Genomic DNA, 16,586 nt, shown 5'->3' on the forward strand with positions numbered 1-16,586 from the left:
ATTTCCAGGGTTAGTTGCTCCATCACCTTTCCAGAGATTGGGGTTAGGTTAACCAAGCCTGCAATTCTCTGGATCATCCTTCATACCTTTCTTAGAGCAGTGAGTGATAATTGCTCCCTTCTTAAGAATCTCTCCAAAAGGTCATGGAGACCTTTTAAAGATTATCAAGAATGTCTTGCAGGGTATCAGCCAGCTCCCTCAGCTCTCATGTATTCAACCTCTCAGTCCCCAGTGGACTCAAATATGTCCAGTTAGTTTTAGTTCTCCTTTGCTTAGTCCTCCTCTACTGAGGGTATGTTTTGATCCTGATTTTTCCTGTGATCTCAGGGGCTTGAGGTTCCCAAAGGCCTGTCTCAGTGATAAAGACTGATATGAAGAAGGCTGTACCTCCCTGTCATCTGTGTCCTTATCCATCAGGTCCCTGCCCCATTCAGCAAGTGGGCCCTACCTTGAGACTCTCCAGCTTTCTACTACCACCACCTGTTCCCTCCGCCATGCTTTCTTAACCAGAAGGGACCTTTTCTCCCTGGAAGAGACTCCCTTCCCCCCAGCCCCAGCAATGATATGAGGTGGTATACAGTAACTCCAGGTGCTGGCCTACTGCAAAAATTAGTTCTGTAGTGGCTGGGACCAGGACACCCAGTTTTCTACTGGTATTTTAAGTGCAAGTGGTGCACTTGACTAGACATACCTGATTAGCACTGTGGACTGTGAAATGTAAAGCATCTTGGAACAAACAGTCCATTCTCATCTTTAGGGCTAGAGAATGTATTCTGGAGAAGTGATCAAACAGTTTGAGTGTAGCAATTCTGTAATCTCTATTCCCTCTGCTATTTGACCTGCTGGGTGTTTTCAGCAATCAAGATAATTTTGTGAAATAATATCTACTGCACAAACAAACAAAAAATCTTCCTTGTAATCTTATTAAGAGAAAACCAAACTATGTTATGAACACATTTTTCAGTACAAGGTTCATAAAAATGCATGTTGTTTTTAAATTTGCCTTTACTTTGTTTTCTTTGCTGCAGAATCTCAAAGTTACATGGAAGCCATTAACCTCTCTGTGGTGATGTCTGATGGCACCGTGGGCACTAACTCTTCTATGCTGAGGGCCAACATGCAGACTGATCCCTCTTTTCAGCGCTGTTTTGCGTCTTCATGTACTGTTGCAAATAGCAGTCCTATCCCGGGGGCAGAAAGGTAGGAAAAGATTCTCCTACATTATTGTTTAGTTCTCATAATGATAGTTCCCAGACAAGACATTATGCTTGCATCTTCACTGCAGATCATTTTCTAAGAACTTTGAGGTGGGTTGTGACATTTAATGTTGGAGTCCATTGGATGGATTTTAACACAAACGGAGGTGTTACTTTTATGTGAGGGACACAATTAGCTTTAGAGATAAGTGAGAAGACAGATAGAATTTTATAGCTCAGTTATGTTATTTGTACTAGCACATATATATAGCTCATAGGTAAGCTCATATATATTTTTTGTGTGCTTAACTGGCATCTCTGATGTTTAACTTAAAGCCATGTCATGAAAATTCACATTGGAATAAGCTGTATATGAGAGAAAGGGAGCACTCTTCTCACTGCAGACATATGTTTTTAGTCAGTAAAATGTCAGTAGATTTGCTTTGGTAGTGTATAGCTGATTACCTTTCAACTGATCAGCAAGCTTAGAAATTTTATTGTTTTACAGTTAGATTGTGGTAAACATGTAGGGCTCTGGACAGTAGTGTGAACTGTATAAATTTACAAACTAGTTCTTGTCCAAAGGAGCTTACAGCTTAAGCTAAGAAATGGCAAGAAACAGCGAACAAACAAGGAGTCTCTAGTTAGAATGTTCAGAAGACCATAGCAATGCATGATCAGTCATTAGCTGTGTGCTGTGTTTTCTCAATAGACAAGGTGATACATGAGACCTAAAGAAGTTACCTTGTCTATCTGTCTGCAAAAACATTCCTTTCTGGCTAATTATCCTATTCTTGTTTTTAGCTATTTTGCTCCTTTTTCTCAGTAAGTATTTTGGAATATTTCTGGTGGGAGTGTCAGAGTGTCAGTACTTCAAGTATGTCTTTACCTATTTATCTTTTATTTATCTTCCAATCTAATCAGTTTCATTTTCAGTCAGTACTGAGACTGTGAAAGAATGTTTTGGTTTTGTGATTACGAATGTGAACCTTAAGATGGAACAAAATATTTTGGTATTTGCTGCAGAGGAGGCAGTGTGACAGTTACAAGTGGATATGTATTAAAAGCTTATCAGGCAATTCAGTCATTATCAAGTTTACATTCCTACTTCAGACTTTATCTAGAAAATTTTGTTTGCTTCTTTCTAAATATTTTTTCTATGATTTTTTTATTTCACCTAGGAGATAGTCGCAGCTCTAGAGGAAAGGTTTTTTCTTGCAGCAATGTCTTCTTCAGTATGCTTACCTTCCATTTCTTTAATGCCCTTTCTAATTTGAGCTGTTTAAATCTACTGGCATTCATTTCCACAACTCCCTTTTAATTAAAAATCCTTTCTTTTTCGATGTATATCTTATGTCAGCTTTTTCTCTTTGCATTTCACAATGAGTTTGTTCTCTCTGGATTTGGTAATATTAGTAATCTTTTCCAGCTACAGCCTAAGGGCATTTCATTTTCAGAAGCAAGGAGACAGCTTAAACTTTTATCAAATGATTTTATCAGATTTCTTTTGTTTGGGAGGACTTTTTTTTTATTTTTTTTTACTTGAACAGGCAGAATTGCTACGCAGTAGAAAAAGAGAATGTTTACTGTTGAAATATTTAATTCTATAAATCAGAGTTTTTCCACTGTCTAATAAATTAACCACTAGACTTGCCTCCTCTCTTTTTTTTTTTTGTTTTTAATATAAATTGCATTTAAATAGATCTGGTCTGCAACTTATTCCTTGTGAACTGTGTTCTTACCATTATCATAGTTACTGATTTGTTGTGTGATGGTGCATAACCACCTCCTCAGCCCATTTATTTTTCATTTTTATCCTGGTGAGCCTAAGACACTCTGCATGCAAGAGCTGGTATGGCCGTGTCATGTTTCTTCCATAAACCTCTACCTCTATGCAGCTTTGGCATAAGAAATTGTTGCCTCCTATTGTTATTTTTCAGGTAGCACTTCAGCTCATTAGGACTGCTGTATGTGATGCAGTGCTGCAAACAGCTTTCATAAACTGATTCATATTAAAATTAAACCCCTCAAACAGGGAGAAGTATTTTAGCTGTCATTAATTTCATGAACTGGTTTACCGTGCAAACTCAGAAACTGTCCCATCAACATGGCTAGGTGGAGGGTGAGATAAGATAGAGCATAATGGATGGACATTGAAGAAGTTACTGGTCAGGCTGAGGTTGGAATCCCTTGATCTAGCTGTTTGGTCCAGCATGTTTTCAAAGAGCACCCTGGGATTTTTTTTTTGTCCTGAGTGTCTTGTTACATTTCTTTCAATGACCACTGAAGTATGGGTTGTACAGTAACATTTTGAGGGAATGATGTGGCTGGTGTTTTGTTTTTGTGTTCAATTTTTGGCTTTTTTTTTTTTTTTTGACAGCTCTTCTGCTGCAGAATATCCTTGGCTTGAAAACGGCTCTAAAGCTTCCCTGTCAACCCAGTTTTCAGTGGGAAACACCAGGCAGCCAGGAGGTTACCTTGTGCCCTCTGAATTTTCAAGTGCTGTGCAGGATGTCTCTCTCCTGTCTCATTTCCAAACTCCAGGAATGCAAGTTGTCACCCTGGGCAGCCTGGAGAGTTCACCAGCAAAGCCACACCAAGAACATGATATCAGCAGCAGTGCCCATGCCTACCTGAGCTACAGCACTGGTACCAGGGACAGTAGCTCCCCCCGAGAGGAGACACAAGCTGCTTGCATAGCCGGTGCTAGCACATCTAAAACGCTGAGCTCATCAGTGCCAAGTGCTGATGACAATGACTTTTTGTCACAAAACTTTCTTACAGTGGCCTCTGGACACAACAGCCAGAACAGTGCAGTTCTGGATCACCATGGAGGGAACCTACATGCTCAACCACCTCTTCCAGAGAAGAAGAGATCCTCTGAAGGAGAACGTTCCTTTTGCTCTGTGTCACCTTCTTCAAGTGGCTTCTCTAGCCCTCACAGTGGAAGCACAATCAGCATTCCCTTCCCAAATGTCCTCCCAGATTTCTCAAAAATGTTAAGCCCTTCCCCAGTGCCAGGTAGGTTCTGTATCAGAGAAATGCAAAATACGCTAGATTTTATATGAGTTTATAGAAAGAATTGTGGGGGTTTTAGAAGTGGAGAGGGAAAAAAAAAAGTAATGGAATGAAAATGGCACAGAGGACTTGAATGTTTGCAGTAAATGGTGCCAGTTCCCTGTCTTTGGATGCATTATTCAGGAAACAAGGCTTCAGATTTATTCCTCTGCTTCCTAGAAGCCAGCCATTGGTCAGCTTACCTTTTCAGCTGTCAGATTACAATGGATTGATGTTGAGGTCAATTTCTTTTAAAAAGGGCCGGCTTCTCTCTGTACCTTTTAGAGTTGTGCCAAGAAAAGTAAAAGATGTACATGTGTGTTCTTTGGGCCCTGTTGAGAAATTTGTATTTAATGCAACTTTATAACTAAAAGATTTTAATATTTTAGGATTTTGCAAAATGAGACATCGAACATGCTTTCAAAATCTTAGTGTATGTTATTATATTTGCTGGTTCTAAAACAGCTCAGTTTCTCTAAACTGTCCTAATTGTGAGGTTTTTGAGTAATCATGGTGATTGGAAGTTGGAAAGAAAAGTAAAAACACTTTTATATTTTAAAAAATTCTTGACTTTTTTTCCTTTTTATTTCACAGAAAACACAGCTGATAAACATGTGACCGTAAAATTTGTTCAGGACACATCCAAGTTCTGGTATAAGCCAGATATTTCAAGAGAACAAGGTATATCAATTGATAAATATTCTGACATATACGTTCATAGAAAAGCTAGTTGCTGAGGTCTTGATTTTAGTTACATACCTGATCTCTAAAAGAAATATAAAACTTAGAAGGGCCATAGACAACCTCTCTTGTTTCTTTTGTTGAAAGGCTGAATTTGAGTGTGGAGGGCAGTCAAATAGTCCTGAAAAATATGCAGTTAATCAAACAAATTATTAACCTAACTGAAGTAACTATGAAGTAATAGAGATCTACCTGTGGTAGCTGCTGCAAATGCTCTTTGTTGTGAAGCTGCAGATTTTTGAATGGCAGATATGTATGAAATAACACCAAATGGCTGTCTGCTCTCTGAAATCTTTTGAGTGTAAGTGTGCTGTTCTGACATGATCTCAGAATAATTCATTAGCTAGGTCACCACAAAGGCATGCTCACCCACCAGTCATTTTATAGCCTGAATTTCAATGTCAGGTGCCATACATTATTTCTTAAAGGTCACTACCATGGAACAACATCTTTATGATGTATGATGCAGTTACAGCACTTTTATATGTCGATGTATTATTCAGTAAACTGAAGAAATCTTTATTGCCTGTGTGAAAATTAATACTTATGAGCACATGGGGTACTGCATCCGTCATACGGGAAAGATGTAGACCTGTTGGAGCGAGTACAGAGGAGGGCCACAAAGTTGATTAGAGGGATGGAGCATGTTTCCTGTGAGGAAAGGCTGAGAGAATTGAGATTTTTCAGTCTGGAGAAGGAAAAGCTTCAGAGTGACCTAATTGCAGCCTTCCAGTACCTGAGTAGAGCCTACAAGAAGGATGGAGAGGGACTTTTTAGAAGAACATGTAGTGGTGACAGGGCAAGGTGAAATGGTTTCAAACTGAAAGTAGGTTTAGATTAAATATTAGGAAAAAAATCTTTACTTTGAGGGTGGTGAGGCATTGAAAGAGACTGCCCAGAGCAGCTGTGGGATGCCCTCCAGACATGGAAATATTCAAGACCAGGCTGGATATGGCTCTGGTGTAATGAAAGTTGTCTGTGTTCATGGCAGGAGCATTGGAAGTAGATGATTTTAAAGGTTCATTCCAATCCTGGCCATTCTTCCATGATTCTATGAACTTACACACTGTCCCTACAACAGTACATATATAAGCATGCTGGGTGCTTGTTATAATCCACTAATCATAGAGGAGCAAAGTGAGCTCTCTGTGGATTCTGGATAGAAACTTCAGGTTTGAATATTCTGTGAAACGAGACTAAAACTAAACAAGGTTAAATGTTGATACCAAAAAATGGATGTATTTTATTTAACAGTAAATGATAGAGAAAGAGAAAGAAATAGAAAAAGAGGTTGTGGGGGGGACAGGAAGAATGACAGGAACCGATTAAGTAGAAATGTATCACCCCTCTGTGGGTCCCAAGATTAATACCAGTCGAGCCCAGGTACCTCCCCTGAAGGGGGATACTCTCTCTTGTAAGACTGAATCTGCTGCATCACTTTGCATCGTGTATAGTGCTGTGGTGCCGGGCCTCAGGAATGAGTCTGGGGAGTGCTTTAGGGGTCTTTGTTGGATTATGACACTTCCTCAGCTGCCCCTCACGTGAGTGTCCTGTGAATGTGGCTTTCCCAGACTGGGGGCTTTTACAGCTGAGCCAGTTTGTGTAATGGAGGGGGAATGTTCACTGTGTCTGACCAGAGGTCATGACATATACCCAAAACTGCCCTCCTCCCCCCTTTGCTGGGAAGGAGTCTGTGCAAACCTGTCTGCGGATAAGCCTGTGGGCTATGGCCTCCACCCTGAAGCCAGCTGGGGATGATTTTTAGGACAGCTGCTGAGCTTGGCTCTCCTGTGAATGCATCCTTCTCCTCAAACCTGAGATGATTGAAAAACAGTCACTTCTGTCTTACCTCAAGCTCTTTTATGTGGCTTAACTCACAGTTCAGGATTTCAGTCAGGAGGCCCATTCAGGGTGGCGTGGGTTTTTTTGGTGCAGCTTTGTTGCTGCAGCTTTGTTACACACTTTGCCATAATGGGCAAAAGTCCTTTATTATAACCATGTTTCAGCCATGAACCGTAACATTTGTCTCTGACAGTGCTTTCCAAATGCAATTGGTCTGACTGTGCTTGTGTTTATACTGTAATAGTCAGCTGTAGTGAATTGTGAGTAATGAGATAAGGCAGGACTTTAAGTAGGCATTTTTTTAAATGTGGCTGTCAAAAAAGGAAAAATTACTAACTAGTTTTACATTGAGAAAGATATTCATACTAAGCCAAAATAGTTTGAACTTCAGCTATTGGCAAATGATGAATTGCTGTGTCTGTCTAGTTATGTTCTCAGATGGTGAGGATGTTCTTTTGTGGTTAATAGGGTGCCTGGGGAATAAAGATCATAGAAAGCAAAACATTAATTCATTTTTGTATGATACTTTGCTGGTCCTTTCACTCCAGTCCCCTTCACATTATCTACTGACCACCCATAATGAAATCTGAGTCTTTAAATATGCAGAAAAATACCTCACGTGGTGTATGTCCAGTGAGGGACGTAGATATAAAGCAATTTAAAACCTAACTGCTTGAACAAATGAAACAATAGTCTTTCCAACCTTATAATATGCCTCTTTTCATCCTTGAAGTAAAATTTCATTTAAAAAAATGTTTTAAGGTACTCTTGCTGATCTTTTTTGATTTTTTTTTTCCCCTGTGTTTGTTTTTTCCCTTGTGCACAGACTGCTCCTGTGACAAATTATTACTGTATCCCTTTCTATTTAGAAGTGTTATGTACTGCTTAATTGCAGAGGTTTGTGTATTCATCCTTATCCTCTCAAAACAAGACATATTGCTGTGAAAAAAGGTTCTTCCTTTGCCATCTGACAGATGAAGATAATAGAATGCATACGTTTGCTTTACTTGCTTTGACAGAAGAGATAATTATGTCTGCATTTTCCTAATTTTTTTTTTTTTTACTTCCTCTTTTTTCATGAAATGAACTTTGCTTTGTAAACATCGCTCAGGCCTTGCAAAATATGCCTTTGTGCCCCATATGCATAATATCCATGTTCTGTATGAACAGTTAATTAAGGAGTCCAGTGTCAAATTCGGGCTCTTTCTAGGGCTTCTCTGAAGGCATGCTGATGGATGGAAATTCTAGAAACAAAGTATACCGGTATACACACATATTTCTAAAGCTTATATGGGGCAGGAAAGAAAGCAAAGCACAAAAATTTTATTGATATCAATCATTAGATTAACTTTTTGTCTGTTTTCAAAGTAAGTTTAAAATTTTGGGCTACTAGATTTCAAAGTCTGCAACTGATTTGTGCAAAGTAGCAGCAATTTCCCTGCAAGTGTTCCCTCTTGGAGAGGACTTCATATTGCACTTGCAGAAGAGATCCCAAAATACGGATGAAAAATACTTCAAAGAGCAGAATATACACTTACATTCTTTCCTTTGCTTCAAAACTCCTAAGGCAGTAAGGTAGCTTTGCAGGGACAAAAACTTGGTGGTGGATGAAAATGAATCTGTCCTGCCTGTTGAGTCTGACCTGCCTGTTGAGTCTGAATAGGAAGTGAAAAACAGTGCTGTCTAGTCAGTGTGAGAATTACAGAGAGCTATGCAGTCTTTTAACAAATTGACAAAATCTAAGCAGAAGTAGACTTGCTCTTGCACTGGTTATAGGAATTCTGGTGGGACCCCAGCACTCCTCTTAGTTTAAAAACCTAAGTAAAAATCAGGGTTCTGTACTTCAGGCTTCTTTTAAAATAAGTATCTGTGAGATTTGGACAAGGTGTTTCTGCTCAGGTCCCCCAAATACGCTCGATTGTGTTTTGTTGTATGGCAGTGAGGATAGAGGAAAAGATCTTACTTCTTCTGGTGTCCTATTCATTATACATTTGTACTTCTGTACTTTTTGAGTGTGAATTGTGCTTGAACTGTTTTTCTGTTTTTTTTCTGGAATCCCTTGCAGCCATTGCTGTTCTCAAGGAAAAGGAACCTGGGTCTTTCATTGTTCGAGACAGTCATTCTTTCCGGGGAGCCTATGGGCTAGCAATGAAAGTTGCCACACCACCTCCTTCTGTGCTACAGTTAAAGAAAGGTACTTCTGTGTGTTTTTAAAAAAGGGATACATAGTACGTAGTCCTTATTGGTGGGTAGCAATCTGTTAGAATCTTCCCCTCTTCTCATAAGTGCAACTTGAATTGCAAGGATACGTTTGCTGTTTTGTTAAATGAGACTGGATACAATGCCTGTTACACTATATGGTTTCACTACGTCTTCTGTTGTGGCTTTGTATGTGTTGTGCTTCATCAACCTAATGAAAATCAGTATCATCTCAGCAGCTGGTCTTCCCTAGGAATCAGAAGTTTGCATTTGATTCACAGGCTACAATGTAAAGTTTTCATTTGCTGGAGGGCTGAATATTTTTGATCCCAAAGTTTTGTTTTGAGACAGTTCTCTTTCCGATATAAATCTGAAGAGATTCCTAAGGATAATTGTTTAAAAGAAGTGGTGATTTATATATCTACTCTGTCAGCTCTAGTGCCTCCATATATAACTTGTGCCTGATGGTTGTGAAAGGTAAAGTGAGAAGAGCATGCAGAAATCAATAATTGGTATATGGAAACTCAGCAGCCCGTATCTGTAGTGTTCTTGGTTCCATTTGTACTACTGCAAGGTTAGTGGAGTGGTTTCTGTTGCTGCTGTTTTTCTTTTACAAAGCTTATTATGTTTCATTAGTACATAATGACTGGTGAGGTAGGCAATTAAGATTACAGGAAAGCATTTATTCTTAGTGTTGTTTTTATGGAAGTATGGTTTTGGCTGTTTTGGTTTGTTTTTTTGTTTGGCTGTTGGTTTAGATTTGCTTACTCTTTGGAAACTATTACCAGTTCACCTCTATTACAGTAACAGTTTGAATCTGTTTTAATCTGGTGTCTTGAAACAATTTTTAATAACAACTTGCCATGTAGTCCTTTTTGTTGCCAATAAACTTCAGCAGAACCACTCCAATGATTATGTAATGAACTCAGCATAGGTCTACTGAGGTGGTGATAGCAACAACTAGGAGGCAAATTGAAAGTAGCTTGTAAGGTGTTTCTAGTAGTCTTTTCTTCTTAGTGAAGTCCAGGAAGACATGAAAGCTCACACTCTGCCAGGCTTTAAGAGACAGTTTATGTTAGTAGTAGTAAGACTAGCATTCTTCACTTCTCACTTCATGATACTTAGCTTTTCTGGTTTCCCCTGTTTCATCCCAGAAGGCACAGATTGGTTCTGTTTCCTGTAGTGTTTCTTGTTCCAGGCTTCCCCTCCCCACAGATCTTGTAGTAATTTATTTTTAATTTGGTGAGAGCATAACAGCAAACAGTAAGCTGTTTGAAAAAGCCATCAGTGCAATATTAGCTTGTGCAGAAGTTTTTGCTGTCCATATTAATGCATTCATCTGTATTGTCCTGAAAGTCAACCCTTGAGGTGTTTCCTGATAGATCAAAGGGAGCACCTGTTTGTAGCTCTTTTGTTAAGGTTTGAATGGTTTGATAGCTTTGTCCTGTTGGTATGAAATAACCTTTTAACTATTTGGAGAAGGATTAGTTTTGTAGTCAGGTATGAAATACTGTCAGTCCATCTTCCAAGAAATATTTGTCTTAATTATATATCTGCATATATCTGTACATGTTTAAAAGAATGTTAAATCTTGAGGGATTTTTTACACGTCTCTTGGACTTTGAATCTCCTCTTTTCATCCAACTCTACAATTTTGGTTTGTCTTTGATTCCTGAGACTAAAACTGTCTTAAAAATCTAGTGAAACCCTAGTGCTTCATGTAAATGTTTGTTTTCAGGAGCAGAGACATAGCATAAAACTGCAGACATTTGGAAACGTAAAAATGCACTGAGAGAATTGCCATCATTACCTTTGTGTAGCTTAATCTACTCTTCTTTTAATCTGGGTAACTTCTGTGAACAGAAATATCACTGGAAATGGGAATATTTTTTCACACTTTTCTTCCTTGTCACTTTGGATACAAGTTCTTTTAATGGGCAAGTGCATCAAAATTTCTAACCATTCATTTTCTAAATTTCTGTTCCTATCTGCAGCTGGGACCACATTTGGATGTTTTTGAACACCAGTGTATATTTGGATGTCAGTCACTTAATATAAAACTATTTCCTCTGGCTGGCTAAAGTGAGCTGTTTGCTTATTTGTTTTTTGAAAAACAACTTTTTAAATACATCTTGTAACTTGCAGAGTAGGTCTAATTGTATTCTTTGCATTTTGTATATTAAACATTTGGTAGTAATGTGGAAAAACTGCTTCATAAATACCTAGTTTGTGAGACTTGTCTGTTAATTGCTTCTTTTTATGAGCTTTCTTTTTCAACGCAGTTGGAGATTCGTCAAATGAACTTGTAAGGCATTTTCTGATTGAATGTACTCAAAAGGGGGTACGCTTGAAAGGATGCCCGAATGAACCATATTTTGGTGAGTACTGTGCATCACAGGGACTGAGAAGATGGAAACAGTTGGCATTTGCCTCTGCTGACTTGGATGGAATACAAATGAGAGACTACTTTGTTTGAGTCCTGATGACTTCTGTTCCAAGGCTCCAGGAGCCTTTTACACATTTGCTTTAAGCAGATGTGCAGGGCACTCTAGCATAGATTCATGTGACCAAGCTTCAAACAGTCAAGCTTGTCTGCCACTACCAATGTAGCTGCAGAAAGCTGAGCTAAATCACTCTTACCATCCTAATTGATTCAGGACCTTTTGTCCTGTGTTATATTTATGCTGCATATTAGGTGGCTAAAAATGACGCCAGAGCGAGATATTCACAAAGTACATTATGCTATGTCAGTACATTATTTTATGTAATATGATGGAAGTACAATACCCGTAATGGCAAACAGCCTACCTAGCTGTTGACTCATTTTCTTTTAACTCCTTTGGGGTAGGAGGGGAAAATAAGACGGGAGAGCTTATGGGTTGAGATGAAAACAAGGAGATGCTAACCAGTTACAGGGAAAAAGAAACTCAACTTGTGGAAAGTTTTTTAATTTTTTTCCAATTAAAATCAATATTCAGGCAGTCAGATGTTGAGGGATATGTTTGGTGAAGGTAGCTGGGTTTGCTGGAAGTGCAAACTGCAGATTGATCTATGGGTGTCCCAGGCAAGAGGCCATGACCTGCTGACTCTTTGCATAACAAAGGGCCCGGGGACCTGTATGGCCAGGTGACCGCTCAGGAGGTGCAGCTGCAGCAGCCAACCCCCAGGCTTTCCTGCCTTTTGATTGTAAGGGTATCTCGCCTCAGAGGCACCCAGTTTGAGCTGTTATTTTGTTATTAAGTTGTTGCACCAAAATTAAATTGTTTTAATGATCTCGAAGTCTGAGACTCTGCTAAGGGAAATCTGGGGTTAAGCTTCTGAGGAAACATCTGACTGTAAGTGTGGGGTGTGTAGCTGTGAAGGAGCTTTGAGTACCAGCTCAGGTGGTGCAAGAGTGACTGCCAGAATGGCTCCTGGATGGTCAGACAGAGAAGTTTCCTTAACATGAGAAACAAAGACACTTTTCCTTCCCCTTTTCCAAGCTCAATTTCACTGCTTCCTCCCAGACTCCTTATGCCCACTGCAGTGGGTGTGAGAGCATATGATCATTAAGTTCCTGTGCTGCTTCATCTCTCTCCCAGTTTTTCCTTCCTGGGGTATGGGCTTTCCTTGTAGGCTTCCATCTAGCAGGGAAAAAAAAAAAAAATCAAACACATGTTTGAGCATGTGTTCTCCATTGACCACAGAAAATGTCCCATCTGTTCCAAGGTGAGGTCCTCCAGAGGCTACAGGGTGGGGGATGGCAACTTGGATACCCAGAGCATCTCCTCCTCCTCCTCCTCTGTCCATGGCATTCTCTCTGCTGTGTCTTACCCAGCCTTTTTTCCGTAGGTGCCCTGCAGTGGGTCTGCTGGAATGGGCTGTGTTTGGCATGAAAAGCTCCCCTGACTTTTACCCAGAGGTCTTCCTGGAGCCCTCCCACCCCCTGTTACAAGCCTTGTCACATACACCTGTGAAAGGGTCGTCTACCATAAAATTAAATGATTTGAAATAAAGTTGCATTTAAAATAAAGGTAGACTGAAGTTGATCAGTATTTAGCATGAGACTTACCTTAAATGAGAACTTCTAGTCCATTCCTCAATCTTGAAGTACCTGTTTAGGCACCTATGTAGTCCTACCAGTCATTTAGTTTGAACATCTTCTAGTCTTTCAGTTTGTACAGCCTGTGCTGGTTTGAAAATAAACCACAGTGAGAGATGAACCCCACACAAATACCTTGAGAGCAGGTCAGAGTTACAGTTTAATAAAAAATATAACTGTAAATGCTGTGATACATAAAAACTGGCTTAAACTCACTAAGTCAGAGTACAATCTTGCACTCTGTTGGTCAGGGTGGTGGTCACAGTCTGATTAAGCAGTGGTTGCAATCCTGTTGAAGTGATGATTGCAGTCTTGTTGAAAGCCATGGTCTTGTGAAAGGTCTGGTCTTCCTCTGGGTCTGTTGAACAATGGTGGTGGTGCCCCAAGTCTCCAAAACCCCAGATGATAAACAGTCAGGTTCAGGTGGTACCTCTCTCCGGGTGGGGAGTTTCACAGTGGAATGGTGTCATACTCTTGAGTCATTGCAATCTTCCATTCTTGCTAGGGCCATTGAGGCCACAGTGGCCCCTGAGCAGAGATGACCCCTCAGGATGGGTGTAGTTACCATGCCTGAGTTAATTGTGAAGACCATTGTGCCTTGCAGGGTTTGCCTCTTCTCCCTTATCTAACATCCAGTCTGAAGCGTTGGATGCACACTGGGCAGCTGTTAAAAATGTCCCACTGTTAACACTTCATCAGGAGTTATGTAGATGGGAGTAGAATACCTAGCTTGGTAACACCCCACATTGTAACCCAAGACACAGGCTCAAAACTGGTTCACCAAGTAGGTGAACAGGCACTACTATGCATATTTATGGGTAAGATCATGGAGGACAAATAGTATCGATCAGTCTTTGCGTTTCTGTAGGACCCTTGTAGAATTGGATCATCTTTCTGTTTCAAAGAAATTTTTGACGGGCTGTAAAGATGCGGTTGGTTTTGGTTGAACTGGGATTTTTCTCCAGCACATGGTTGTAATGTTTGCTGCTTGTTAGTAAATGGGATTGAAGGATGGCTTTTTGTACAAACAGGCTGATGAATACTATGCCTTCGTCTCACTCCTTATAGTCTGACATGATAATATCAAAGGTAACTAATATTGAATTACTTCAGTTAAGCCAAGACCAAATTGCAAGAGTGACTTCGAATAGAAAAGAAGAATCATTTAATAAGGAATTCTATGTACATCACTGCTGCCTTAAATGGAAGAGGTTTTACCTGGAATATCTTTTATACTTTCAGAATTACAAAATAGAGGCGTGTGTAGACAGAACACTAGATGCTGGAGACTAGGTGGCTGAGAGGTGGAACTTGCATTTTTTTACCTCATCATGTAGCACAAGCAACCTCATGTGCTCTTGCCACCTTCATAAGAATTTACTACATTTAATGTAGCAGAAGCTAAGAGCATTGAAAAGAATTTACTGACTTGTATATGTTACTGATTTTGTAATTTTTGTGCTATCGTCATTTGAAGCACAGACATTTAGGTTAGGATCTAAGCAGTGTATATAAGAGGGAAAGGGAACATAGAATTGTGATTACTGAGTTCAAGAAGATCTTGGCTTAGGACCCAAGAGATTTTTAAAGTGAAACAGAGGGGATCCTTAGTCTGTAAAATACTTGAGAGCAAACATAACTTAAGTATTCTTGTTGCCTGCCAAGTTAACTGTGCATGTCTTGTTACTTTTCTGACCACAGGGAGTTTGACAGCTCTAGTGTATCAGCATTCCATCACTCCACTGGCATTGCCCTGCAAGCTCCTCATCCCAGACAGAGGTATGCTTGTTGAAGTACAGAAGAGATATTCCCAGCCAAGTTTTGCTTCAAAGTGTCAGTGTCTGAAGGCAGGTGAATGTGTCAGAAGTTAAGATCTGAGCAAAAACTCACCAAGGAGGAAGTTGTGATGTTGTCTTCAGTATTGGTGATGAGCCTTATCCAAAGTGTGGTTGTGAGCATACTGGTACTGTAATATTCCAGTCATAAGCATATATTCATCGTGGAAATCCATGCAGTAATTTGCCATGTGGGAAGACAAATGTCCTCCTTAGACATGACATGATGCCAGTGTATGGTTAGATTTAACCACTCATTCAGGTCTGGATAGCAAAAGGACAAGTAGAAAACGAGTAGATGGTGCCCAGAGTGGGACACTGGTAGGAAGAGTGTAGCAACTTGTACAGGTTCAGACATTGTTCAGGTACATAATCAAAATGCCAAGTTGCTGCATGGAATTATAATGCTAATTTTGCTTATACTGATTTCATAAACCACTCTTAAGACAAAAACCAAATGCTCATGCTTGTCCAGTAATTCAGTTGTCTTATGTTTTCCCACATGAAGTTAACCCCAGACACATTATTGAAATATTAAACATTCTTGTGGTTTATGGCTTTAAAGGGCTTCTTAAACCCTTTAAACTTTAGTCATAGACCATATGTTATTATACAAAAATAGCATTTGATTATGCAAATACACCAGTGAAACCATTTTAGCACAAAAATATGCTCTGGTAGATGTGACAAGAGATCTCATGCATTTATATGGTGAAACAGTGTGGAGGTTGGCTTGTTCTCTCTATCCCCCTCACCTAAGATGGAAAAATTACTCTGTTCTTCCAGAGGTTCATTGGAGGTCTGGAACATTTGCCTTGTCTTGAATAAACATACCACAGTGAAATTTTATTTTGGTTTTATTTTTTAATCCAATTTGATTATGCATTTTAAGATGGTTTTCTGTAGTTAATGACAGGATACAGTGCCTGGAGTATTTAAAATGTTTGGATAACTGTAACTAACCATATGAATAGTCTCACAAACTGTATTATGGCTCTCTTCCTCATTTGATTATATTCAAAGACAGCATGCCTCATGCTAAATGCAGCAGTAAGTGAGATCTTTTTACATGTATTTATATACCTCAAATAATATGTTGGTGGACAGTTTTCTTACTACTTTTAACAGTCAATTGGGAGGAAACGTTCCACTGCTGTCTAATGGTTCAGATGGTTTTTTTTCAACTTAAGAAGAAGGTTTTGTTGTCATCCTCTGGATCATAATATAAGTAATTGATTTCATCATGGTAACAGAGTCTTTTTTGTATAAATTACTGTAAATCATACAAATCAAATGATATCATTAAAATCACACTAGTCAAGATATTTTTGGCTGTAGTGAGGGAATACAGCTATAAGTATTGTCTTAATGTGTAATCATGTGAGTCCCTACAGCATATGCCTGTGTTATGTCTTTTATTGTCAGGAAATAAAAGTTAAGCATCCTGCTTGCAGTGCTCAAGGCAAAAAAAAACAAACTGATGCAGCACAAAACCTACATAGATGATTATAATTGCAGATAAAAGGTGGTTTCATGTTTCTGGCCAAGAGTTGTTCAGTAGATGGGATCACAGTTATAAGTGTAACAGCTCATACATGACTGTGGACTTTGATTTGTTGATTTAAATCCATACAA

The 16,586-nt window shown here is 39.3% G+C and overlaps 1 protein-coding gene across 16 annotated transcripts in view; it reads left to right on the plus strand.

Moving 5' to 3' along the window:
• The window catches only part of TNS3 (tensin 3), a 210,936-nt gene that overhangs the window by 180,814 nt on the left and 13,536 nt on the right, over window positions 1-16,586 (plus strand). For 14 of the 16 annotated variants that reach the window (XM_059850645.1, XM_059850654.1, XM_059850629.1 and 11 more), the window contains 6 exons: window positions 1,029-1,200; window positions 3,577-4,217; window positions 4,848-4,934; window positions 8,902-9,030; window positions 11,300-11,413; window positions 14,818-14,895. In XM_059850645.1, the coding sequence (XP_059706628.1) occupies window positions 1,029-1,200; window positions 3,577-4,217; window positions 4,848-4,934; window positions 8,902-9,030; window positions 11,300-11,413; window positions 14,818-14,895 (1,221 nt within the window). The remainder of the gene's footprint in view (window positions 1-1,028; window positions 1,201-3,576; window positions 4,218-4,847; window positions 4,935-8,901; window positions 9,031-11,299; window positions 11,414-14,817; window positions 14,896-16,586) is intronic. The other 2 variants (XM_059850682.1, XM_059850572.1) reach the window with 1 other exon arrangement.

This window comes from Haemorhous mexicanus, chromosome 1 (genome assembly GCF_027477595.1).
Source record: "Haemorhous mexicanus isolate bHaeMex1 chromosome 1, bHaeMex1.pri, whole genome shotgun sequence".
Lineage (NCBI taxonomy): Eukaryota > Metazoa > Chordata > Aves > Passeriformes > Fringillidae > Haemorhous > Haemorhous mexicanus.